The sequence below is a fragment of the Lygodium microphyllum genome, chromosome 12 (assembly GCF_053477565.2).
Source record: "Lygodium microphyllum isolate KBCC chromosome 12, Lygodium_microphyllum_v1.1.10, whole genome shotgun sequence".
NCBI lineage: Eukaryota > Viridiplantae > Streptophyta > Polypodiopsida > Schizaeales > Lygodiaceae > Lygodium > Lygodium microphyllum.
In genome coordinates this window covers 75150080-75177730 of record NC_141146.1, presented here as the reverse complement: position 1 = coordinate 75177730, position 27651 = coordinate 75150080, and the positions used below count along the sequence as shown (strand labels likewise).

General features: G+C 40.5%; 1 protein-coding gene across 1 annotated transcript in view; it reads left to right on the top strand.

Moving 5' to 3' along the window:
- Positions 1-1390: 1390 nt before the first annotated feature.
- The window catches only part of LOC148027924 (2-isopropylmalate synthase A-like), a 49264-nt gene continuing 23003 nt past the window's right edge, over positions 1391-27651 (top strand). The window contains exons 1-7 of the mRNA XM_087689620.1: positions 1391-2229; positions 10445-10658; positions 10746-10826; positions 21280-21372; positions 21479-21565; positions 21819-21919; positions 22022-22055. Coding sequence (XP_087545746.1) covers positions 1529-2229; positions 10445-10658; positions 10746-10826; positions 21280-21372; positions 21479-21565; positions 21819-21919; positions 22022-22055 — 1311 coding nt within the window. The 5' untranslated portion in view covers positions 1391-1528. The remainder of the gene's footprint in view (positions 2230-10444; positions 10659-10745; positions 10827-21279; positions 21373-21478; positions 21566-21818; positions 21920-22021; positions 22056-27651) is intronic.

Genomic DNA, 27651 nt, shown 5'->3' with positions numbered 1-27651 from the left:
CTAGGAATTGTCCTCTACATTTCTATAGCTCATACATGATGATTGGACATTCTTCCTTCAAGTTATGGCCATTCTTGTGCAGCAGCCTGTTTTTGACAGTTTCCAGCAGTATATTCAAATTTCATACCTATACTTCATTGATATATGAGATCTTCTTCAGCTTGGAGTTTCATTACAGCATGGATTCATCACTTACAAGCTATTATTGTAATCTTTCTTCATCAATTGTCCCAATTCCAACTTTGAGGACAAATCTCTTTTAGGCCAGGATGGCTTGTAATAAAGCATAAATGCCTAGCATAAATGCCTTAGTCTAGGGTAAGTATAAAAGGTGGAGGTGTAACATGTGTAGGATCTTTTTGCCATTTTACAAACATTACTTGTTTGAGGTCTCAACCTCCCACCATCTAAGAGGGTGAATACACTTGGCCACCATAGCATAGGGTGCATACCTTGTTGCAGCCTCTCATCATTTGATTCTCAACCAATATTGGTAATACCATTTCTTGCCAAGCTACCTTAGCTATGGCTTCTTGGCATTTTATGTCTATTTCTTGTATTTTTAGTTTAAAAGCTTGCTGTGGAATTTAGCTTTATTACAAAGAGGCTATTGTCCTTGACACACTATTGGTGAGTTTCTTGTAGTGGTAATTATCACACCACTATTTGTGCATCATGTACTACCAAACAAGTGATGTTATTGTCCCCCTCATATTACTAACTCTTTCACCCTAGCGATGTAATGGGCCATTGTCTATGCCAAAAAAGTGACATTATTATCACGGCACATTGTTAACCTCTTTATCTAGTGCAAATCATCTCACCACTATTTGATGTTTACCAATACTAAACAATTGATGGTATTGTCCTTGTCACACTATTGGCTCTTTTACCTAAGTGATGCATTTGGTCATTACTTCTACAACACAAGTGATACTACTATCCTTGTCCTTGGTGGTAATTATCACACCACTAATTGGTCATTGCCTATACCAAACAAGTAATCTATCATCTCCACATTGCTCTATCGGCTATTCTACCATAGGAATGTAATTGGTTGTTGTCCTTATCAAATAAGTAATACTATTGTCCTTGACACATTACTAGCTCCTTTACCCTAGTGGTAATTAGTACACTATTGATTGGTCTTTGCATGTTGGTCATTGTCTATATCAAACAAGGGATAGTAGGGTTCCCATGCCATAGGTAAGCTTATTGAACCCAGTGATAGATAGGACATTGCAAATGGTCTCCTCATAGTATAACAAAGGACACTAGTGTCTCTCTCACACTTGTGGCTCTTTTACCCTTGTGGCCAAGGAATGACATGATCCTGTTGAAAATTTACCAACGGAAAAAGAATACCCCAAAAGCTTACGTGCATTCGAAGGAAGCCTAAAGTTCGATCGAGGCTAAATTCTGCGACATTTCTGCGAACAGGAAGAGACACGCACGAAGAGAGCTCTGGACCCAGCGGCCATCTCATCGAAGATAGACACAGCTGAGGTTCCTGTGATCACACAAGGAGATGGAAGGAATGGCGCATGCATGCATCCAGGCGTGCTTCTCCCCTCCTTATGCCCCCAATGCCATCCCGCAGACATCCCCTACCCTACGCCTCCTTTCTTCCTTCCATACTCCCTCCCTGCATCAACACAGGTTCCTCCACAGCTCCTTCAGCCGCGTCCTCACTAGGAAATGGTCCCTCGGTTCCCAATGCAATGCCACCGCCCGCACACGGCCTCCGTACATCCCTAACAGAATACATGACCCTAACTACGTGCGCATCTTCGACACGACTCTGCGGGACGGCGAGCAGTCCCCCGGCGCGACTTTGACCAGCAAGGAGAAGCTTGACATTGCCAAGCAGCTTGCCAAGCTCAGAGTTGACATCATTGAAGCAGGCTTCCCCATTGCTTCTCCAGACGATCTGGAGGCAGTTAAGCTTATTGCCAAGGAGGTAGGCAATGATGTGGCTGAGGATGGATATGTGCCAGTCATTTGCGGCCTCTCCAGGTGCAACAAGGCAGACATCGATGCGGCTTGGGAAGGTGTTCGGCAGGCACTGAGACCAAGGATACACACATTCATTGCGACAAGCGACATACACATGCAGTACAAGCTGCGCAAGTCCCCCGAAGAGGTGGTGCGCATTGCAAGAGAAATGGTAGCATATGCACGAAGCCTTGGTTGCCAAGATATTGAATTTAGCCCTGAAGATGCTGGCAGGTAACAGGTGACTGAAAACCATGTGATCCTGTGGTCTTCCTTTTGAATCCCACGAAAGCTGGATGACCACCAAAACAAAGTTCACATTTTTAGACACCAATTTTTCACTAGTACCACACAGTGAAACTCGCCAGTGCCAAAATGTTCCAGAAGACTCTAAAAGTAGGGTCTTTCTTGACCTTTTAAGGTTTCAAGAAGGGTTTATATGTGGTCAATCAGTAAGGCAAAGTCTATACGATGTCAATAAAGGCACTTAAGTGCAAAATTTGATAACCTTAGTCCTTTTGCAAATTTTAACGACCCAGTTTTTTTAAGCCAGTCATAAAAGCAAGAGGTAGAGTAGATACATTTGGTTTTAAGGTTAAAACTTAACACTTGACCCATAGCTATATTTTTCTAGACATTTTAATTATTTTAAGGATTTTTCTAGACATCGATCAGTTCTCAAAGGGTTCAGTACATGTAAACCCTACCTATCATGCCTATTCAAGGCCTATTTAAAAAAACCCTTATTTGTGAAATTCTTTATGAATAGAGGGCACTTTTTTCCTAGTCAATTTGTGAATATACCCCTTAAATGACACCCATTTGTATGTAAATAATGTTTGAAAAGGGAAGATTAAAAATCCCTTCTTTTAAATTGTGATAGGTTTATATATCATTGAGTGACCTCGGGAGGTTTAGATCCCACCAATTATTTATAATTCACAACCAGTATATGTCATTCCATGGGCATTGTGTGGCTGTACATTCTAGCATATTCATGTTTTTCTAGTCCCCTTGTTAGGGATCTCCTCAATTAGTTAGCTGGTCAATTAATTGCCATAGTCTTCAGGCTTGTCCTTTAATCCTAGAATTTCAGTCTTTTTCCTAGCTCGTGGGATTGTTTACCATGCACCAAATTGAGAGGCTCTCAAGTTTCGAGATCCTTGCCACATTTGTAGGGCATTATGTTTTGTTTTATTGTTTTAAGTGTGAGTCATGCTTTGACTTTTGTATTGTCTAGTCCATTCACTCTTGTGTGCATAATGGGGCTAAGGGCATTGTAGAGGCAAAAAGGATAGCAACTGGCAGGCAATGGTTTGGGCTTGCTCTCTTAGGATTGTCAATCTTAGAAAGGCCATGTTTTTGGCAGTCCTTCAAATAGGGTGCCATGGTAGTGGATTGCCAACCTAAGACCTACCTTATAGTTACTGCAATTCCGTCTTAGGACAGTAGTGAGGCAATTTTCTCTCTGTCTTCTCCCTTAGTTTAGATTGCCCCATTGCTGTGAAATGGGCAGGATAATTTATCATTCTCAATCACATGTAATCAGTAACACATGTATTGCAAGGAAAATATTCGGTTAGCAAAGACACAAGGCACTAAGGTGGGACGTGCTTATTTCCCTTATCGAGAAGAGAGAAACTATCTCCCTCTTAGCTTCCCTCATTGGCAAGAGAGATACTATCTCCCTCTTAGCTTTCCAAATTATGATGATAGGCAACTTCCTTCCAAAGTTCTCACTAATGACAAACAATGAAAAACAAGATAATTTGATGAAGATAATGCTCCTTACAACTAGCTTCACCTCAATACTATTATGTTCCTCAGGAGATCCTTGAAAATTCTATACCCAAGAATACATCTATCAAACACAATATCATATGCTGAGAATGCAAAATTTAGCCTCGAAACTATTCCTAGAAGAGCACTACTGTGAAGAGCTTGAATAATTTGTTATCAATATACACATCTTGGGTGCTAGAGGGCATATCTTGGATGCTAGGACCTCTTGTCAAAGTACATTTTGTGTTTAAGTTACGTGCATTAGATGTGGCTGATTGGTGTTTTTGACCACATTAAATGCTGGCTGACTGGCCATAATTCTTGTATTATTCTTGCCTATTTATAGGCTACCTCTCATTCATTCATAAGATACAAGCACATTGCTTTCGGTAGAGAGAGGGAGACTGCTGCACTCTGTTGGCTGTCCTCAGCCCATACTTGTACTACTCTTGAGCCTTGTGTCAGAGATTTATTCATCCCTTGGCTAGGCATTGGTAGGCTACTTTTGTACAGGTAGTTCTCTCAGGCATACTTACACATTTCCTATTTATCAGGTCGGATAATTCTATTCAGTCTACAGGCGATTACCAGCTTCACCGGGCAATCGAGCAGGTTCAGCAGGTTGCAACGTGGTAGCTGATATTATTGCACAGCATTTTCCTGCATTTTTTATTTGGCGATTGCATTATGGCAGCAGTTGGCCAGTTTAAAACTGGTTGACCTGATTATTTTATGCCTTTTATTTCTGCCTATTTATAGGTTTCTTGCTTTGGTCACTTCACTCGTTTTTAGGTGTAGAGAGATCTGCCCACGGAGATACTTCAACAGCCTGTTTGTACATCCGCCTTCTTCGTTTCAGCATTTGTCTACTGCAGATTTCTGTTTTCTACGGTCTCTTTTCTCTGCCCCTCTTCTGTCGTGTCTATTCTTTCAGTCTTGTCCATATGCCTCCGCATTTGTTGCACTTTGACATGGTATCAGAGCAGCTTTGAAGGGCTGATTGATCGTGAGTAGACCTGAACAAGAGATTTCAGTGTGACAAAAGTTTGCTTTTTCAGCATTCGAAGGCTGACGAAAAAAGGTTTAGTGTGGGAAAAGAGCAAAGCTACTATTTTTGCAGGCTTTTGCTATTTGTGAAGGAGAAAGTGTCGTGTTTTCAGCCTTTTGGAGCATATTTTGAGTTTTCATTGCCTCTATCAGTTGATACACGTTCAATATGAGGGGAGGAAGACCTAGCATGTTGAGCCAAAATATGCATTACTTGCTGATTAGAATAGCCCCAAAACACACTAAAAAAAGCTCTTTTAGAGTAAAACCCTAAAATGGGGAGTAGTTCGAGAGAGTTCAGTGGAAACCCTAATTTTTGGGGCGCCCTTCCATATCTGTAAATAGATAGGCTGCCCCCATTCAGCCTCATTCCGTCTGTGAAGGTTTCTCATTCCATGTGCAGATTTCAGCCATCAACCTCCTCCCACGTGGCTGTCCAATCCTCGAGACTGTTGCCACTCCTTTCGTGTCTGCTCCTGTTGCTGGCGCCTTCATCCATGCTGACGTCAGCTGTGGCGACATCATCATCTGCTGCGATCCGGTCATCCAGTCATCGCCAACCACATTGAACACTGTTTCAGTTTGCTGTTTACAGCAGACTGTGCGCAGTTTCTAGCCTCCGATCGGCGGTACATTGCTGCGTTTACCAATTTCCAACCTCCAGACTGCTGCGTTTTGGTGACTAGCCTGCTGCCATTCACTATTCAACACTCCTACACTTTGATTGGTGGTCATAGACTTGGGATCCGTCTTCAGTGCATGTCACACTCTTGATATTGCTCTACCCTTGAGCACACTGTACACTCTTACATTCATTTACAGCATTCATTCACTTCAGAGTTGTGTGTTCTCTCTCCCTTCTTCTGTTTGTGTTTGAATTTCTGTCTTTGAGTTTTGAGTTTTGCATTTAGGGTTTGAGTTTTGAGTTTTGTGTTTAGGGTTTGAGTTTTGCCCTCTGTGTCTGTGTCTGTCTCCTTGTGTTTCTATCGTAGTCATACACTCTGTGTGTCCTCAGTGCAAACCCTAGCAGTTTTCTTCACACAAGCATTGTTTGTGGAGTCAGAGGGGGTTGCCCTTGTTTTTGTGCATGTTATTTAGGTAAAAATGTCTTTCAAGCTCGATGTGAAGTTTTAGGCTACTATGGAGCTTGTGATCCCTCCAAGCTTTTTGTTGATGAGAAAGTTGAGTTGCTCAAGGTATAAGCATGTTGGGATAAGCTGAATGTCTATATCTGCTATTTCCTCTTTCTCTCTTGCACTCCTGTTGTTATTGCTCACATTGAGTACTTGATCGTGGCTCGGGAGATATGGTTGGAGTTGGATCAAATGCATAATTAGATGTTCGCTATGAAGTGGCTGCCTCTGTAGGCTTAGATACGGAGTTTTGGGTCCCAAGAAGTCTTCTTCCATGCGGGGTTATGCCAACAAGCTTCGGTAATTGCTGATGCAAGTCGAAAATTCAGGGAAGGTGATTACCTCAGAGGACATGGCAATAACTCTTCTTTCACAGTTGTGCTCTGATTTAGTGCATTCTATTTCGCCTTGATTGCTTCAGGGCAGATAGGTACCCTTAATTGGGAGGAGTTGGTTTTGATGGTCTTAAACCAAGAGGAACAACTCAAAGGTCAGAAGGCCCCTAAGTCGGAGGTCTTGACAGGACAATCTTCTCAATAGAAGGGGAAGAATGACAACAAGAAGTATTCGAAATGCATGGAGGGAGAGGGAGAGTAGACAATGTGAGATGAAAATAATAGATTATACTTGGTGAACCAAAAGTAATAAAGGGAAAGTAAAACCTTAGGTCTAAGGTAGATAAAACCCTAAACTTAACTCAAGTTAGCTAACTCTAGAACTAACTCTAGAAGTGGTGACACAATGTATTAACATAGTTGTGTTTGCACTACAAACCAACTAACTAAAACATTGGGTATTGCCCATAGAATTGGGAAATTCTAACATCCCCTACATTGCTGATGTGGTAGAAGTAGAAGAAGATCAATCACCAAAGGGTAGTAAGTTCAAGGACTTTTCAAAAGCCCAAAACTTCTCATGAGAAAGTACTTTGGTGAAAATGTCTACAACATTCACTTGTGTAGGGATATACATGAAACTAATCTTTCATGCGTAGCATCTCTCTTTGACATGGTAATGTATCTCAATGTGTTTTGTGTGAGCATGAAACGTAGGATTTTGTGCCATTGCAATAGCATTCCGGTTGTCAGAAAGAATGTGTCTAGGACCCTCCAAAGAAATCTATAGATTAACCAACAATTAACGCAGCCATACACATTCCATTGTTGTGATGAAGGTTGCCCTATACTTAGCCTCACAAGATGAGGTAGCCACTGTAGGTCGTTTCTTACTTAGCCATGAAATGCACAAATGGCCCAGAAAGAAACAATGTCCACTAGTAGACTTTCTAGTGTCTGAATCACTAGCCCATTTTGAATCGATGTAAGCTTGTAAGTGCAAGCCTCCCCCTTGGTACCTTGCAAATATTTGAAGATCCGCTTGATAGCTTGTCTATGTACTGCCCATGGGCTGTGCATAAACCTGCTCACTTGAGATACTACATACTAAATGTCTAGACATGTGTTACAAAGATAGATAAGACAACCAAAAGCCTTGTTGTAAATTGCAAGATCAGACATCTCTTCACCATCATGCATGGACAGCTTGAGTGCTGGCTCAATAGAAGTGCACATAGGCTTGCAATCTTGCATATTAAACCTATGCAAAAGCTTATCCACATACTGCAATGACATGATGATGCCATGCTGATTTTGGGTGAATCGAATCCCCAAATAGTAGTGTAAACAATCCACATCTGACATAGTAAAAGGATGTTTCAGTTCAGCCTTGAAATCTACAATTTTATGCTCTTTGGGTTCGATAAGTAGCATATCATCTACGTATAGAATGATAATCAACGGGTTCATTTTTTCATTCTTAGTGTAGAGAGTTGGTGCAGTTAGATTATTTGTGAACTCAATGCTGGCCAAATAAGCATCAATCTTAGCATACCATGCAAGAGGAGCTTGTTTTAAACCATAAGGAGCTCTATGCAACTTGCAAACCATGTGCTCTTTGCCGTTCACCACAAACCTTGGGGGTTGTGTGACACATGAACATCCTCATGTAGGTCACCATTCAAGAATGCCGTGTTGATGTCCAACTGATGCATCTTTCTTCCATAATTTGCAGCCATTGTAGTAGCACACCTAACTATACTCATATGGGATGTAGGACCAAATGTCTCCTAATAATCAATGCCCTTTTTTTGTGCATATCCCTTGGCTACTAAACGTGCTTTATACTTGTCCATAGTACCATCACCCTTGCACTTTAGTTTATAGACCCATTTGGTTCCAATGGCCTTCTTGCCGTGGGGCAACTCAATAAGATTTCATGTAGTGCGTTGAAGTAAGGGAGCATCCATTTTATTCTTTTGGAGAGTCTATAACAACCATCTTGGGACTGTTTTTGCTGCATTTATAACAGCCCTTTCTTGCTGTACTACATGTTCTATTGCTGGAAGTAGAGCCTCATCAAATCCCTGCTCTTTGGGAGCATGTGGTGCAGCAACAACTTGCGGTAATAAATTTGTCTGGCCATTTTCAGCATGCTTGGACCCCAAAGAAAGTGGTAGGAGGCCTTCAAATACATCACCCAAGTCATAGATGACTGGCATTTCAAATTGATCATGTGAAAAGGCTGCATTTTCAGCAAAGCTCACATCCCTACTGACAAACACTTTCTTTGTGCATGGATCATACTAACGATAGCCTTTGGTTTCCGAACTATAGCCAATAAAAATGCATTTTATGGCCTTGTCATCAAGCTTGCCACAAAGCTCCTTTGATACATGCGTATAAGCTATGCATCCAAACACTCGAAAAATATTCAACCTTCAGTTTCTTGCCATACCAAGCGTCAAATGGCATGGTAATCTTTAGTGCCTTTATAGGTGTTGATTCAAAGCATGATTTGCATACTGAAGTCCCTCTAACCAAAACTTGTGTGGCAACCCTTTGCTCTTAAGCATGCATTTGGTAATCTCTAGGAGTGCGATTTTTTCTTTCGGCTACTCCATTCTATTGAGGTGTCATCCTCATAGTGGCTTGATGCATAATGCCATGCTCAAGCAAAAATATCTCAAATGCACGAGATATATACTCCCCCTCTCTATTTGTGCGTAGAGTCGGCACCTTTAGGCTTGTTTTTGCTTTCAAATTTCCCACCAAGTGTTTGAAGTGCATAAATACATCTGATTTTGCCTTCAAACCATATATCCAAGTGGCTTGATGCATAATGCCATGCTCAAGCAAAAATATCTCAAATGCACGAGATATATACTCCCCCCCTCTATCTGTGCGTAGAGTTTGCACCTTTAGGCTTGTTTTTGCTTTCAATTTTGCAACCAAGTGTTTGAAGTGCATAAATACATCTAATTTTGTCTTCAAACCATATACCCAAGTGTACCATCAATAAATGTAACAAAATACAAATGATCACCAAGCATAGAAGTGGGGAATGCCTTGAGATGCCCCTTTACAAGACTCCAAATACTGAAATGTGACGAGGAAGATTGAAAACATGTTTCCATGTTTGAAACGCTTTGAATGTTTTGGTTTTACCCGTTCCCCAACAATCTTGAAACGTTTTTAGCAAAACATAATATATTCTTTATACTTTAAACTTAGCGTTATTAATCATCATGTTCTTTATGCTTGTTAAGCATAGCATTATTAATAGTTATCTTCTTTATGCTTTAATCGTAGCATTTAAAGCGTTATTAATCTCATGTTTTTTATACTTTTTAATTGTCATGTGCTTGAAGTGTTATTAATATTTTATTGTTAGATGTTCTTTCTTTGCAATTTGCATATTAATTATGTGAAAATCCTTGTATGCATAAGAATGCTGAAGGGGAATGTGAGTGCCTAGGTGGTGTGTGCAGAGAGAATGAGGTGTGTTCAGCAATAGAGTGGAGACTTGAATTGGGTGTGTACTAGTGTGGTACACATAAAGAATGAAGGAATGTATTTATACTTAGGATATGGTACACTTATACTCTCAAGGGTGTGGCCACATGTACAAGTAAATTTATACACGGGAGTAGCGAAAGGGCCTTTACACCCAATAAATTTATACACGGGAGTAGCAAAATGTTGGTGCTTGCTTTTAGGCTGGCTAACTGGTCATTATTGTTGGCATATTTCTGCATATTTATTGGCAGTCTCCCTCCTCCTCACATATCGATTCAGCCATTCATCAGATACACATCCTACATTCATGATTGCTTCCAGGTGGAGAGAGGGAGAGCACAGCACAGTGCAGAGTGGAGCATATACTAAGATTCAGTCAAGATACACGTGCTACACTGCTAGTGGCTATTGGCACCTTCACATGAGCAGGACATACAGATCATAACAGGGAGTGGGTTGGTAATATGCAGGTTGAGGACAGGCTTGAGAGGTTGAGAGGCAAAGGGAGGACAGGAGATGATTAATACTTTATAGTTAAATCATGGAACTCAATGATTTCTCCTTTTAAAATTCAGATTTTGTAGAGGTAGTTGTCTATGTTGGCTTCTCTTTGAGTTTATTTCTTCATCACAGGTCTAATCCAGAGTTTTTGTATCATATACTTCAAGAGGTGATTGAGGCAGGTGCAACCACTCTAAATATTCCCGATACAGTGGGTTATACTCTCCCTGAAGAATTTGGTCAATTGATAGCTAAGATAACAGCCAATACACCTGGTGCAGAGAGAGTTATCATATCAACTCATTGTCAGAATGATCTTGGACTTGCAACTGCAAATACTCTTGCTGTGAGTAGCAAAAAGCTTTCACAAACATTATTGCATAGTGGATTTGAGATGACTTTCAATTAATGGTGATACTTTTCCAAACTGCAGGGTGCAGTAAATGGTGCAAGGCAATTAGAAGTTACTCTTAATGGTATTGGAGAGCGTGCAGGAAATGCATCATTGGAAGAGGTCTTCTTCTTTTTCATAAGCATTCATATATTTTTGGTTTGGCTTTAAGCAGTCAATTCGGGGTTTCATATGGAAGCAAATGCAAGGCATTGTGAAAACTCTGACATGGCTAATATAGTCTTCCTAATTAATACAAAACTTCAGGACCAAAACCTCATGTTTACACCAATAACTTTGTTGGATCATTTAACAAATCATTTAGAACAAATGAGCTACTTAACATGTTCTGATACAAGGATATACTGCACCAATTACAGTAAACTACTTCTACTTTGCTACCTAAAATTGGCTGCTGGTGTTACATCATTTTAAGTAACCTCTTTCTATTAAATATTTTCGATTGAGTAAACATGTTCTTGCTTTTACTTTTGTCTAACACTACACGGTTTTGGGTTTTTTCTTATCGTGGGCTGTTCACTTGGTTGTACATTCTTGAGAACTGTTAGAATGATACACAGGAACTAAGACCAAACGAGTATAGATGAAACATGAAAGTGTAAACACAAAGAACATAAAAAATCAACAAAGGGAATCCACTAATGTGCAAAATGACAAGATACAATATGGTATAACCAGAGTGAAGAGGAGCATCAATGGTGGTGTCCCATCCACACCAAGAACATGGCTCTCATGTTTAAGTTCTCCATAATTAGATACAATATTTTTTAAGATCTCCATGAGATATGGTATCATGAGAGTGAAGAGGAGCGACAGTGGTGGCCTCTCATCCACACTAAGAACAATGGCTCTCATGTTTGGGATCTCCATAATAAAATGCCAAGGTATGAGTGTAGAAGTATGGAGCCTAGGACTAGCCTATTCACTCAAGTGAACGAGCTCACAACTCGAAGGACCATAGTCCAACTAGTATAACATATACGAGGGTGCCAATATGAGCTCTTAACACCCTTTCTCATCTCAGAGGTGCCAACTAAGCTCTTAACACCTTTGAGAACATTAGGGCTCTCTAGTATCACACACTCCATTGGATACACCTTGGTAAGTCATGCCATGTGCCAAAAGAGAGGAGGAAGCTTATTATTTATGACACATTGAGGTCACACAAGTTGTGACAAGCTTGTTGTCTAACTTGTGTTGATTCCTCTTGTAAGCTACCTACATCTCGCTATTGCTACAAGCCTCTACTATAGAGAGGGCCCACATCGTAAGTCATGCCATGAATCCAAATGCTGGCAAGGCAATGTATTATCAATGTGCCAAAAGATAGGAGGAAGCTTATTAATTTATGACACATTGAAGTCACACAAGTTGTGAAAAGCTCGTTGTCTAACTTGTGTTGATTTGTCTTGTAAGCTATCTACATCTGACTATTGCTATTGGCCTCTACATAGAGAGGGCCCATGATCAAAATCCTTCCATGATGTATTGTCACCAAGGCCATGTATATTTGCACTTTGCTTATTGTACATGCTTTACATGAGGAAACTATCAAGCATGCTTAATGTGAAACCTGAACAGTTACCAAGTCTACAATCCCAAGCACCATAAGAGCGACCACAAATTACCCTCTCACACTGTAGCACCAAGTTACCCTTTTTAAATCTCCAATATGTGGCTCATCTGTCAGCAGACATGTCTTTACTTGTCTTTCTTTGTGTCCATCTCCTGGTCGTGAGCATTCAGCAGGGGGACTGTGGCACTTTCTGTCTGTCAGTCTGTGTATTTTATCAATGTTCATCATCTCCTGGTTGTGGGTGTTCAACAGGGGGTTCTGGCACTGTCTTTCAGTTAGTCTGTGTATTTTAGCAATGTTCATTGTAGGCACATCAGACGGAGGATCTCAGATCTGCCCATTCCTTCCTGGACCTGCCCATGCTCTGTCCAGCCTGACAAGTGGCACGCCCTAACTGGCATTACATCTGTTGCAGCAGGTTGTCAGGGTTTTCCACCATCAGAGGCCAATTGACATCATCGGCGGACAGGTTGGCATATTTCAGGGCAGGGTATATAAATTTTTAAGGGACAGTCAGGCTTATTTCAGGCAGTCGACAGCATGTCATTCATTTCCTGCTTTCTTTATGGTAGAGCAGCAGATATCTGGGATGACAGCATGTTGGTGATTCAGAAAGGTTTGTAGTACCTTTCAGATAATTTATAACGTTTGCCAGCTCTCATAGAATCAGAGTCAATACCTTCAAGTAGTCTTCTTGGAGCTTTAAGATCTGACTAGGAAGCATAATTAGAACCAATGAAGCGAGTTTTATTGCTGAAGGCAATCTTGGCCATAGCAACTGGGATGTTAGATACTAGTGGAGGTTAGCTTGCAAGAGCTATTTATGCTTGGGGGAGGCCTGGAAGGACACCCTCGAGGGTCCACCTGACACATGCACTGTAAACGCCCAGAAACAACGTAGTATGCTTAACAATTACGATATTCGCTTGTTTTCGAGATTTAATATAAAAGAGACTGAACACTTAAAGCTGAAAATGAAAATTACTCACAAAATTACAGCCATGAAAATGTAAAAATAATGGAGACAAGATTGAGGGTTGAAGATGGGCAACCCCCCCCCCCTTCCCCCCCCCCCTTCCCCCCTTCCCCCCCCCCTTCCCCCCCCCCTGAAGGAATGTATTTCTGCTCAACCCAAGTCCCTTAGGGAAGAGCTCAGTTACAATCAACCTGAGAGTGAGAAGAAATAATTCTCACTCTCACAAGATCATGCAAAGATGTACAAACACACATGCATTATTTATTATGCAATGATAAGAACTGATTTCTTTACAGTATGAGAGAAGAAAAAGGGGAATTCAGCCTTTCTCCATCGTTGATCAGCAGTACATGGATAGGGCTTGCTTCTTGTAGCTAAAATGGAAGAAAGAGCTCGAGAAGGAGGTGCTGTAATGAATTTACAGGCTTGCTGTCTTGTAAAAAAAACAGTGATAGAAGAGGGAATATGGAGGAATTTGATAATGGAGAAGTGGGGGATGATGATGGGGATGGATGGGGCCAGTTTCTGGCTATCTGTGGGTGCTGTACATGAGTTTGCAGCAAAGAAAAATGATGGTGAATGAAGAAAAACGAGCTCTTATTTATAGGAGAGGGGAGAGCTAGTACAAAAGGGGAAAGTGGAGTAGCACAAGACAAGTGTCTAGCCACATGTCATGAGATGTGAGAAGTGGTGGGACACTTGGAAACTTGTGTGACAAGACTTGTCTCTTCTCTATGGCCTTCCTTTTTGGGTTGAATACTGTTAAGAATAGAAACAACCAAATTTAGTAAGCACAATTAGAGTACAGAACTTACTATTTTTAGAATGACATCCCTATTTTTTAGGACTAGCATTTTTAGGCTAATTTGAGGCTCCTAAATTTTAGGGACCTCCTAAAATTTAGGGACCCCCCCCAATATGGGTATCATATGAAAGCTTTTTCCGTGTACATCGCAAAAATGGTATCCGAATCTTCATGTGACTTTCCTATGCAAAGAAATGTGCATTTCAAGCTTTCAGCCCACACATGCACATTATACAAGCATTTCATGATCATGCCATCTTGTTGATTGTAACTGTTTGTTATGGTGGATTTAGCCCACACTTCAAGGCATCAATCCTTTCTGTGTGCGAGTCTAACCCTGATATGCGTGAGTTCTAGTCACAGGCGCCCAATCGGGTCATATAGGTGGAAGTGTGAACTATCTTTTCTCTAACCCACCGCGTGGGTCCACCATAACCTGTGACCACTCATCAGTGGCCAGCTCCAATGCACTTTTCTTTATATCTAATTAGTGCAAAGGAAATAAATTTAATAAATCATTATATAGACAAATTAATGAAAAAGGATACAAATTCTGTTTCTATAGAGTTGTGACATCCCTCTGGCTTTTATTCAGCTGTCCTCAGCTGAAAAGCTTCTTGATATTGCTGTAGAATATTTGGGTAATCCCTCATGAATTTTTCATCTACCCACTGTGCATCTGTTGTGGGTAGATTCTTGAATTTTAGTAAGAATTTTCGTGTCACAAGGCCACTTCTCGTGGTTCGATCCTTGAGAAACAAAATCTTTTCAGGTTCCAAGAGTTGCTCTGTTTCTTCAAATTCTGGGGGATCTTCAGTAATGGGTTCCTTTGGTTCTGGTCCTATGTAAGGTTTTAGCAAACTTACATGAAAAGCATTGTGTATTTTCCAATGAGTAGGAAGCTCAAGTCAATAAGAAACTTCATTTATTTTCTCAATCACTTTGAAGGGTCCAAAGTATCTACTGGAGAGCTTTGGAAAAGATGAATTTTGACCAGAACCTTGTTTGAGCCTGCTTTTATCAAACTTTAGCAAGACATATTGACCTTTTTCAAAAGCCAAATGTCTTCTTCGTTTATCTGCTTGCTTCTTTTGTTGCTCTTGGGCCACTTTGATAGTGGCTCGAACTTGATCCATTGTTGTTTTTAAATCTGAAGCAAACTCATCAGCAGCAAAAATTTTATCTTTAGTGCGAATAATTGGAGGAGGAATCACTTTACCCTGTACTATTTCATTTGGAGCTTTCCTGTGGATGAGTGCACTGTATTGTTGTAAGCAAACTCCAATAATGGAAGATATTTCTCCCATTGTGACTTATGTTCACTAACATAAGCTTTCAACATATCCAAAAGAGTGAGATTCATCACCTCTGTTTGGCCGTCAGTTTGAGGATGAAAAGCTGAAGAGAACTTTAAAGTGGTTCCCAAATTCTCAAATAAAGCATGCCAAAAGTTACTTGTGAATTTGGAGTCTCTATCTGAAATGATCTCAGAAGGCATACCATGTAATCTGAAGATATGTTGAATGAAAAGTCTTGCAGCTTGTGCGGATTTCAATGTTTTATGACATGGAATAAAATGTGATTGTTTGCTGAATCTATCAATTATGACCCAAATCATATCATGACCTTGAGGTGTTCTTGGAATACTTGAGATGAAATCCATTGTGATAGATTCCCATGGATCTTTGGGCACTGGAAGAGGTTGCAACAATCCTGGAATCTTCTGCCTATCATATTTGGATTTTTGGCATACCAGACAAGCCTCAATGAAGTTATGTGTATCTTTTCGTAATGTTGGCCAATAAAAGTAGCGCTCAATTGCACTTAGAGTGGCTGCCCTCCCTCTATGCCCTGCATAAGGGGGTTCATGACTTTCTTTAAGCACCTTTTGTCGAATAGGAAGAGTGACACAAAGGCGATTGTTCATGAGAAGGTAACCGTCTTTGATGGAATAATCTGGATGAGAACCTCCTTGCTGTAAATTTGACCAAATTGCTGCAAAATCAGTATCTTCATCATAAGTATTCTTCATCGTTTGAAAATCTTCATGATGAGCCACTGTAATAGTTGCAATGCGAGGCACTCTAGAAAGTGCATCAGCAACTACATTTTGTTTCCCTGGAGTGTACATAATTTGAAAATGAAACATAGACAAGAAAATTTCCCATCTTGCATGTTTCTCCTGCAAATGCTTTTGAGTCTTGAAATACTTCAAGCTTTGATGATCTGTTTTAATAAGGAATTCATTGCCTAAAAGATAATGTTTCCATATCTTTAAAGCATGAACCACTGCTAAGAGCTCCTTTTCATAAATGTCGTACCTTTTCTCCACATCATTTAGACGGCGGCTTTCAAAGGCTACGGCATGGCCTTCTTGATTTAGCACTGCACCAATACAATCACCGCAAGCATCTACTTCCACCACAAATGGTTTTACCAGATCTGGAATGATAAGAACAGGTCCAGAAGTAAGAGCTGCTTTCAGCCTTGTGAAGGCTGCCTTCTCTTTTTCCTTCCATTGGAAAGAGATCTTCTTCTTTGTAAGGTCATGAAGTGGAGAAGCCATATGTGCAAAATGCTTGATGAAGCGACGGTAATAAGAACATAAGCCAAGAAACGATCGGACCTCATGTACATCACGAAGATGAGGCCATTCTTGGATTATCCTTATCTTTTCAGGATCCATCTGAATCCCTTCAGAAGAGATGACATGCCCAAGGTAATTTATTTTATGCATGAAAAATTCACTCTTTTTACCATTTATCAAGAGTTGATTTTGTTGTAGTAATTGTAGAACAATTTCCAAGTGTTGATGATGCTCCTCTTCATTCTTGCTAAAGACAAGAATATCATCAAAGAAAGTACCAACATATTGTCGATGCTCTCTAAAGATGCGCTCCATCATTCGATTAAAGGTGGCTGGTGCATTGGTTAATCCGAAAGGAACCACCAAGAATTCATAAAGACCGTATGAAGTGCGGAAAGCAGTTTTGTGTACATCTTGTGGTATTACCCTAATTTGATGATAACCACTCTTTAGATCAATGCGGCTGAAAACCTTTGAGCCTCCTAGACGATCCAAAATGTCGTCAATTCTGGGAATAGGAAACCGATTCTTCACAGTGATTTTGTTGAGGGCTCGATAATCAATGCACATCCTGAATGTGCCATCTTTCTTTTGAACAAGAAGAACAGGTGAACAAAATGGTAAGCTACTTGGCCTAATTAGCCCACGGTTGAGTAGGTCTTCGACTTGCTTTCTGATTTCTTCTTGTTGAGGACGGCTCACACGGTAGGGTGCTATATTAGGAGGAGAACTGCCCGGAATAATATCAATATGATGGTCTTCTGGCCTTTCTGGGGGAAGCTAATAAGGAAGATCTTCCGAAAAACAATCTTTATACTTTTCCAAGAGCTGAAGTTGCTCTTGGTTTTCAGCATTCATATTATCTTTTACATCAGTGACATAAAGCAGACAACATTGAACACAATCCTTAATTGCTCTAGAGACTTGCATATGGCTTACCATAGGTATGGTGTCTCCAGAAACTCCAGCTTGGATCTCGTACTTCTTGCCTTTGTTGGTGAGTTCTACCTTCTTTTTCTGAGAGAAGATGGTTGAATCTACTCTATGATTCCAGGGCATGCCAAGAATCACATCGCAACCATCAAGGTCTCCGATACAGAAGGTATCTTCATCACTGTAGCCTTGAATTTGAAACTTGAGCTTGCCAATGTAGGGTATCACAGTCTTCACTGTGTCACCTTCATCAGCATTTAAAGCTTGGCGAACTTCTGCCGGAGTGTCCATCTCTTCGTTCTTTAATCCAAGCTCTTTAGCTAATTGCAAGGAAATGATATTTTCATTCGCCCCAAGATCTATCAAGAATAGTGCTTGCTTACCTTGCAACTGTCCCCAAGCTTTTAATAATTTGCGCGTCTCTGGAGTGTGAGTTGTGTTTGCAACTACATCACTGATAGCATTGATTTTCACTGGCGACTTAGGCTTGTTGTCAGAAACCTTGCTTTGTCCCTTGTTTGGACATTGCTTCGCTATGTGGCCTGTTTGTCCACATTTAAAGCACTTTCCTTCTTTCATGAAGCGTTGCTTTTCTTCTTCGGAAAGTTGCTTTGCTTGTGGGTATAGATTGGAGCGAAATTGAGGAGCATTAGGAGGTGCATAGGGCTTCATTTTCTTTTGATTTGATGGCTGCTTTTGCCACTGTTTTTGTCCTTCATTTGGGGCTGAATACTCCTCATCATCAACTACTCTCTTCTTATCATTCTTTTGGAATGATTTGTTGCCATTGTGCTCAATTTCCCATGTCTCAGCATGGTCAATGAGTTCCCTGAGACTAGAACAATGATAATGATTAAGAGCAGTACGAAGTTTAAAATGCAAACCTCCTTGAAACTTCCTAAGCTTTTCCGAACTGCTGATCTTCTTGAAATGTTGGACCTTCAAAAGTAGCTCCCAAAATCTCTTGGTATAGTCACCAAGTGACTCATTTTTCCTTTGCCAAAGCCGATCCCATTCCATTTTTACATCTCTTTTGAAATGAACAGGAAGAAATTGGCTTTGTATCAGGCGAACAAAGGACCGCCATGATTTTGGGGCAGCATGATCATATTCCAACCCCGTCCACCAAGTATGGGCTAAGTCGGTTAAATGTAAAGCTGCAAACTTAATATTTTCTTTTTCTTTATACTTGTCACGACCATACAAAATTTGAAATTGACGAATAAACTTTAGAAGAAGATCAGGATTTCGGGAACCATCATACATACTGAACTTGATCTTCTTTTCAAGTTGAGATAGTGACTTAGTCTTCTTCTTCTTCTTATGCCTTCGTCCATGCTCGGATCTTGAGGTTGAAGATGATGAAGTGCTTGATGGGGATGAAGATGGAGACGAGGGTGAAGAATGTCGACGCCTTTGACGATGATGAGGTCTTCCACGAGAAGGGTGTGACTCTTCATTACTAGAAGAGGATCCATCAGAATAGGCGCCAGATGACTTTGAAGAAGAGGATGAGCTTCGATGCGATCTCTTTATTGAAGTAGAATGGGACTTCCTCTTAGAAGTAGTTGGACTTCTTGATCGGCTCCTTTCATTGGTATGGCTTTGTCTCCTTGAAGTAGAGGGGCTTCTTTCCTTGAATTCTTTGGGATTCTCAACTTTTTCTAGTTTGAGAAGTTGCTCACGAATTTGCTGATTCTCCTCTCTAAGACTTTGAATGGCTTGAAGGATAGCACTCGATTGATCCATTGAGACTAAAGAAAAAAAATATATGCTCAAACACTCAATGCAAGGGCTGAAAACAAACAAACTTATAGTTGTAAGCACTACCAGTGTTGGGGGTGAGGACCGAGCCAAAGCTCTGATACCACTGTAAACGCCCAGAAACAACGTAGTATGCTTAACAATTACGATATTCGCTTGTTTTCGAGATTTAATATAAAAGAGACTGAACACTTAAAGCTGAAAATGAAAATTACTCACAAAATTACAGCCATGAAAATGTAAAAATAATGGAGACAAGATTGAGGGTTGAAGATGGGCAACCCCCCCCCCCTTCCCCCCCCCCTGAAGGAATGTATTTCTGCTCAACCCAAGTCCCTTAGGGAAGAGCTCAGTTACAATCAACCTGAGAGTGAGAAGAAGTAATTCTCACTCTCACAAGATCATGCAAAGATGTACAAACACACATGCATTATTTATTATGCAATGATAAGAACTGATTTCTTTACAGTATGAGAGAAGAAAAAGGGGAATTCAGCCTTTCTCCATCGTTGATCAGCAGTACATGGATAGGGCTTGCTTCTTGTAGCTAAAATGGAAGAAAGAGCTCGAGAAGGAGGTGCTGTAATGAATTTACAGGCTTGCTGTCTTGTAAAAAAAACAGTGATAGAAGAGGGAATATGGAGGAATTTGATAATGGAGAAGTGGGGGATGATGATGGGGATGGATGGGGCCAGTTTCTGGCTATCTGTGGGTGCTGTACATGAGTTTGCAGCAAAGAAAAATGATGGTGAATGAAGAAAAACGAGCTCTTATTTATAGGAGAGGGGAGAGCTAGTACAAAAGGGGAAAGTGGAGTAGCACAAGACAAGTGTCTAGCCACATGTCATGAGATGTGAGAAGTGGTGGGACACTTGGAAACTTGTGTGACAAGACTTGTCTCTTCTCTATGGCCTTCCTTTTTGGGTTGAATACTGTTAAGAATAGAAACAACCAAATTTAGTAAGCACAATTAGAGTACAGAACTTACTATTTTTAGAATGACATCCCTATTTTTTAGGACTAGCATTTTTAGGCTAATTTGAGGCTCCTAAATTTTAGGGACCTCCTAAAATTTAGGGACCCCCCCAATATGGGTGTCATATGAAAGCTTTTTCCGTGTACATCGCAAAAATGGTATCCGAATCTTCATGTGACTTTCCTATGCAAAGAAATGTGCATTTCAAGCTTTCAGCCCACACATGCACATTATACAAGCATTTCATGATCATGCCATCTTGTTGATTGTAACTGTTTGTTATGGTGGATCTAGCCCACACTTCAAGGCATCAATCCTTTCTGTGTGCGAGTCTAACCCTGATATGCGTGAGTTCTAGTCACAGGCGCCCAATCGGGTCATATAGGTGGAAGTGTGAACTATCTTTTCTCTAACCCACCGCGTGGGACCACCATAACCTGTGACCACTCATCAGTGGCCAGCTCCAATGCACTTTTCTTTATATCTAATTAGTGCAAAGGAAATAAATTTAATAAATCATTATATAGACAAATTAATGAAAAAGGATACAAATTCTGTTTCTATAGAGTTGTGACATGCACATGTAATGGATGGGTAGCTCCGCTAGGAAAATGAGGTTAGGGAGCACTCGAGGAAAATGAGAAAAGTACTTGTAAGAGTATTTATTTACCAGATGATGAAAAATATATATTTGCAAGTTACAAACTCCGTGATTACCTAATAACTTTATCCTCATTAATGCACCTACGGTGTGCTTAGATGGTGTGACACTTCTAAGATGACTTTGTTTTCTGAGTTTAGTTTATCTGAGTGTTCTGTCAGTTTATTGTGGGATTATTTGATGTGTGTATTGCTTTGTTTTACTTATCAATGAGTGTTTCATTATTGAGTTCTTTTCTCTGCCAAGAAGCTTAATGTGCTTAATGTTCCATCTTCAGGTTGTCATGGCTATCAAATGTCGTGGGCAAGAACAAATGGGTGGGCTCTATACGGGCATAGAGGCAAAGCACATAGCCGCAACAAGCAAAATGGTTTGAACCTGTTTTGACCAGTGTAGGCGTAACTGGTTTTATGCTAGTGCTAGACTGCTGCTATAGCATTTACTGATGAAGCATTGACCATTGTTTCTGTGATTAGGTTGCAGATTACACTGGCATGGTGGTGCAGCCTCACAAAGCAATAGTTGGTGCCAATGCTTTTGCTCATGAAAGTGGCATTCATCAGGTAATTATCTTTTTGTGTATGTTTTGACAGATCCCTTGTATTATCTCTTCTGCCACCTGCGTGTGTCCCAAAGCAGTTCATGTAGGTATCTAATAGCTAACTGGCTTGTTTAATCTGCTAGTGATCCCCTTTTGTACCACTGTAACGCAATAGTTAGCGGTGTGCATTGCAAAGCATTCTATGAAGGTATCTAGCAGCTTACTGTTAAAATATATATTGGCATTTAACTGAATGCTGTTGGGGCTTTATACAGGATGGAATGTTAAAATTCAAAGGCACATATGAAATACTTGCACCGGAAGATATTGGGCTTGCCCGGGCGGATGAATCAGGCATTGTTTTAGGAAAACACAGGTGTGTCTTGTGCATGCTTCCACTGATTTGTTTCTTGATTTTAGTAGCAAAAAACATGCTTCTTGATTTCTATCTAACTCTGTTTCCCGCATTGTCTCCCAGTGGGCGTCATGCGTTGAAGTCTCGCTTATCACAGGTAATGTCTAAACTGGTGTACAATATCTGTTTTTCAATACTCCAGTTGTCTTAAATATGTGTGGTTTATACGAACAAGGACAATTGTGTTTTCAAAACTTTTGATACTGTTAATAATGGAAAATACAGTTCGGGTACTTTTACTTCTAAAGTTTTAGGATGGCTTATGTTCGTGACTTCATACTTTTACACTGATTAGTTATTGTTATTTGGGTGCTGCTCGGGCCATTGTTTCCAGACATAGTGAATGTAAGCTTTGGAGATGTAGTGCTAGAGGGATGAGAAGATGTATAGCTTATCTGACATTACTTTTTAGCTAATGAGTATTGAATATGAACAATATTGTTAGTGGGTGGCATTCCAAATATCGACTTGACCTAAATAAAGGCTGGGAAATTAGGAGAAACACAAGTTTTGCAAACTTCAAATGCTTTTGATCAGTAAGATGAAGAATCCTCCTTGAACAAGATCTACGGTGTGCATTTGCAGGCATATACTGCCTGTGACTGCTCAGTGCTAGCAGGCATTTGCCTGTCTGGATTCTGGTGACAATAACAGCATGTTCCTTTGCTGCTGCTTGCTACCATGCACCCATGGTTAATGTAACATTTGCCAGTCGGGTGGCCCTGCCATTGCTCTCTTGATTATGCCATGTACAATTTTACTGAGTCTTTCAACTTATGAGCCATACATAGATCTAGCCTTGCTGTATCGGGGTAAGAAAGCTCAGTTTTATGGTTTTTGGGATTTGCTGATGTTGGAAAAGAAAGGTAGTACAAAATCACTATGGTTGCCTGTGAAGCACACATGAACAGTAAAATATCAAAGATATACCCTGAAATGATGGTTAATGTTAATCTGACCTTAGCTGTTGATAGGTTGAGACCTGGGATTTGAAAACTCAATGCATGGAATAAGACTGAGATTCAATTGGCTGTATTGTCGCTGAAGCAGGGCAGCTCATATCTGTTAAACCATGTCCTCCTTCCTGTCCTGAGGAATCCTGCCCTCCTGCTGAGTGCCAGAGACTAATATAGCTGCAACTAGAGAACTCAATGGCATTCTCCTTACTCCTGTACACACACAAACAATCAGACGGTGTGAGCTTCATAGATGCCTAAACTGTGTCATTGATGACTTGCTTCACCAGTGAAAATAACTCCTCTCAAGCACTTTATTATCGTGATAGAACCAATGGAGTATGGTGATCATGATCTTATTCATGCTCTCCATTTGATTTTGCCAGCCTAAGGACTGATTAGATACTAGTTTTTGAGACAACCCATTAAGCTTGATGATATTTTGATTGAACAGACAATTTTGGAGCATCTACATGTTAATCAAATGTGTCTGTTTGTTTGTTAACCTGTCTACCTCAGTTCTGACACCATCAGTATGGAATATCCTGCACTTAGGCAGTGTCATAACAAAGTCTATGAAGAAATTCTATCCAGGCAAGCCTAGAATGCGCCTTATATCTAATTTCGAGTCTGGCAAGCAACAGATTGCTTCATGTACATATGAGTGTGATTCCTCATATGAGGCCCAAAGAAATGTCCTGTAAGTCTCTCCACTGTAGGATGCATTCTGGTCCAGCAGTAGGTATATCATGACCCTCTTGATAATATGAGTGCATGCGTGTATATATGTGCTTTTATTTTTTTGATTCTCTTTTGGCTATTGCTGAACTGAGAAGGGCTTATTTTTTGTCAATGAGAGGCATTTTCAGAGTGGTTGATGACTCTCTCCTCAGCATACTGTTATGAGTTTTTCCCAAGCTCAATGGATGTTCACTTTGCGTCATTACATGCCCATTTGGACTCTTCTTTGGAATATGATAGAGCCTTTTCAGCTGGTTCCTAATCTAAACTATGAGAATGGAATCCATGACTTTCTTTCTTTACTTCTTTTTTGGGCAAAATGAAGTGCCTAATTATATTATTTAGAAGAAACTCAAGGAAGTACAAATGCTTGATAGTCTAGCTTGAGCAAAATAAAAACTGAATCAAATGAATACAAGGCGGCGGGGAGAGAAGTTGAAACCAGCCTTCCTTTCGTGGATGGGTGGTAATTCCCTAATTACAATCTGGTTAGAGCAACAACATTCATTACAAAACTGAGAAATACAAATTGACTTACAATCTTGGACAATGGACACCATATTGGCTCCAAAATTGGCGCCCCCTTTTGGTATTTCTTTAACTTAATCGAAGAAGAAGAAGATGTATAATGGTATTTTCCCAATCCCTTTTAGTATTCCAACTCGTTGTTGTCCAAGATGACCAACAAGTCGTCAATCTAATTTGCCTCTTGATTTGGGCAATCAATTGGCCTTTACTTGCTTTGATGGAGATGGAAAATGCCCCAAATTCATTGATTTGCTAGTCCATCCACTTAAATTTGATTGAAAACAGCTTCAACCTTGTAGAATCTAAGTCTTGGAGCTTTGAATTTTTGGCACGCTTCCCGAAGTTGCTGGTAAACCCTAATTTCTATTGTACATAAGGGTTTACAATAAAGAAATTTGAAATTTTGCAACTTCTCATGATCTCAATATTGTAAACTTCGGAGCAAGGTTATAGAAAGCCTGATAGATGAGAGGGGAGAGAAAATTCGGACTTTCTTCGTGAAGAACTGAAGAAAATTAGTATTTATTGTTGTTGCCATGTCTCGACAGCCTGTTGATGCTGTCACCTACTGTTGATTGGTCTTCCCTTGCCCCTGGCTGCCGTAGAAGGTTCTCCAATGGTTGTAGATCAGACCAGTATCATCTCCTTCCTCTCTTGTAGGCTGATTTAAAAATGTCTCTCTCCAGTCTCTAAAGACGTTTTTCAGTTTTGCATGGGCATTTTTGACAAGTGGCAGCCTTTCTAAATGGTTTTTCCATCATTATCCATAATTGAATATTGATTTTCAGTTTTTAAATACTGAAAATTAATCTAATAATCATTTCGGCGCCAAGAAAAATAATCTAACATGCCAATAATTAAATTGCCTAGGCAACTTTCATTCCCGAGTGTCTTTGCGCTATCTTTGACCATCAGATTGGCGTTAGGTACTATTAAACGCCACTTCTCTAGTGTTTTCAATTGACACTTATGGCCAAATGAATGACCTAGGCCAACAATTGGCACTAGATACCATCAAGTACTTGTGTCGCATAACTTATAGCAACTTTTGCCTTTAATATCCCATGATTTCCTCAGGTCCCATGCTTGCAAATTTACTCTAATGCCGGTTACACCTCACATATGTAACATTTACTTAACCATGTGATTAAAAATTAATCAACATGTTAATGTTAAGTGAGGTTTCAAAAATACATGTCCTCGTGATAAAAGCCAAGTTTGGGGGTTGTAACATCACTAGGGTATCATCCCCTCATGGGAAAAACAGGCAATGGTAGCCTTAGTTATGAAGGAACGACTGTCAAAGCTCTCTCATTGCTAATTATCCTTGTGAATTCACTTCCAATGGTCTTGAAGGGAGTAGACGATGGAAAACCAACTCTCTTTCAAGGTTGCATGTACAATGAGGTTCTCTTCAGTATGAAGATTAGTTGATAGTGGGCCTTCCAAATGTGCCACTCTATGAGATTCTCAACGAGCTTTCACATCTCCAATTGCAATGCTAAGGGCTCTAGTACTTGCTAGTTGGGCAAGGTATCCATTCCCACCCAATAGATGAACCAACCTCAATGATGAGTGTGTCATGTATCTCCACCTCATAGAGTAGATGGCATTGGTATCCAACAGACTGCCAATAGAAAACTCTCTAGGTAATACACTTGAGTATGGGCTCTACTTGGTGGAGGATCATGCAAGGCCCTCTTCACACCAATTTCTTGCCTCACATGGCTTTGAGGTCTCCATCCAGTGTCACGTGTAATGTTGGCAGACCCCATCTTGCTGTATTTCTACCAACTAGTTGCCTATTGCACAATCTCCAGGGGTGACCAGCCATAGAGGAAAGGACGGAAGGATACCCTTCTCAGCTGCCAGCTGTACCATAGTCATTTGAAGATGGTACTTTTGAAGGGCTTAGTGATGCTCTCTCTTGCCCAATGTCGGCTAGTTGGGGGACCGAATCCATATCATCCTGCATTAGTACATGTCTAATGATTTGTGCCGTGTAAGCGAAGGAACTTGCTGAAGTCTGTAAAATGAAGTTGGCTGGCTCCACCATAGTGGATCCTAGCCCCACTTGTTCAAGGCTTAACTCTTCAACATTCATAGTTGCTATTCATGATTGTCCCATCAAGCAAGTTTTGGGCCTAGCTCCCATGGCTTCCCTTGCAGCCCAATGACATGGATTCTCTTCCAATGAAGGTTGGGACCTGTTGCCTTCTATCCTAGGCTAGCTTGCTACCCTCTTATATGACGAAGAAAGGGTCTGGGGTCGTTTGCAAGCATGTGTGTCTTGTATTGTCTCTTGCATGTGAGTTGTGGTTTTGGATGAGGTGAGTAGTTGATATACCTTATCAACAAATGCAATGGCAGATAATGTTACTAACCATCAAAAAGCCCTAGGTATTAGTAGTAGAAGGTCATGCTAGGAGACACAAAAGTTATTAACCTGGAATGGAGAATGCCACAAAAGGACTACAAAAAATTCTAGAAAAATATAAAGTCAAAGGGATCATCAAGGAATCGAGTTAGACAAGGATGTAAGGAGTTCTGACATTGTTTTTGTCTCTCATTTTATGCGCTTTAGGCACTTTAGATGGAGGGCACATTAATGCATTTCTTTTTGGGCATTGTAGGCTGTCTTGGGTGCCCACATTATGGGCCTAGCCCCTTTATTACCAGTTGTGGCCCTAGTTTGCCTATATATAGGTAGCCTGCCCTCTCTCTATTGTCATCCATCATTGATCCTTTTGAGCAGACTGGGCTGTTGGACGATTTTATTGAGGCAGGGCTGGTGGATGAGATCAGGGCGCAACAGGTTGAAAGGCAGGGGAGATGGGTGCTGAAAGCAAACACAAGGGGTGCAGGGTATGATTCAGGGTCTGGACATCAGAGAAGAGGATATTGTTGATGTTCAAACATCAGAGGACCCTGGTCCCTGACACCTGCCAAGAGTGTTGTAAGTACAGAAGCCTTAGAGATCTAGGATAATGCAAAAGAAACTATTGTCAATGCAAAGGAATCACCATCTAAGAAACTGTTTTCTTTTCTTTATATGGCTAGAACTTATTTCTTTGACAATGCACGGAAAATGTTCAATGCACCTTTCAATATAAAGTAAGTGATTTTGTCAAAGATGTGGTATTGCCATGAGGAGTTTCAAAGCTTCAAAGATAAGATTGAGGCTGAGAAAGTGGTGTTAAGAGTCCATGACAATTGTCTAGCGGTAATGTGCTGTTAAGAAGGAGATCTGTGTAGAACAGCCATGAGGATTCAATTTCCTAGGTTGTGTCTACTGCTTACTAAGGCTCTCTATGGCCTGAAATAGGCAAATCTGGAGCTGGATATCAACAGACTGACAGCTTTTATCACCACAGCTTTTGGGGGTCAAGCTTGACACCAACCTCTAGTACAAGTTGGCAGATTGTTTAGTGACCTTTATCATCATGTAGATGATCTGAATAGTCATGG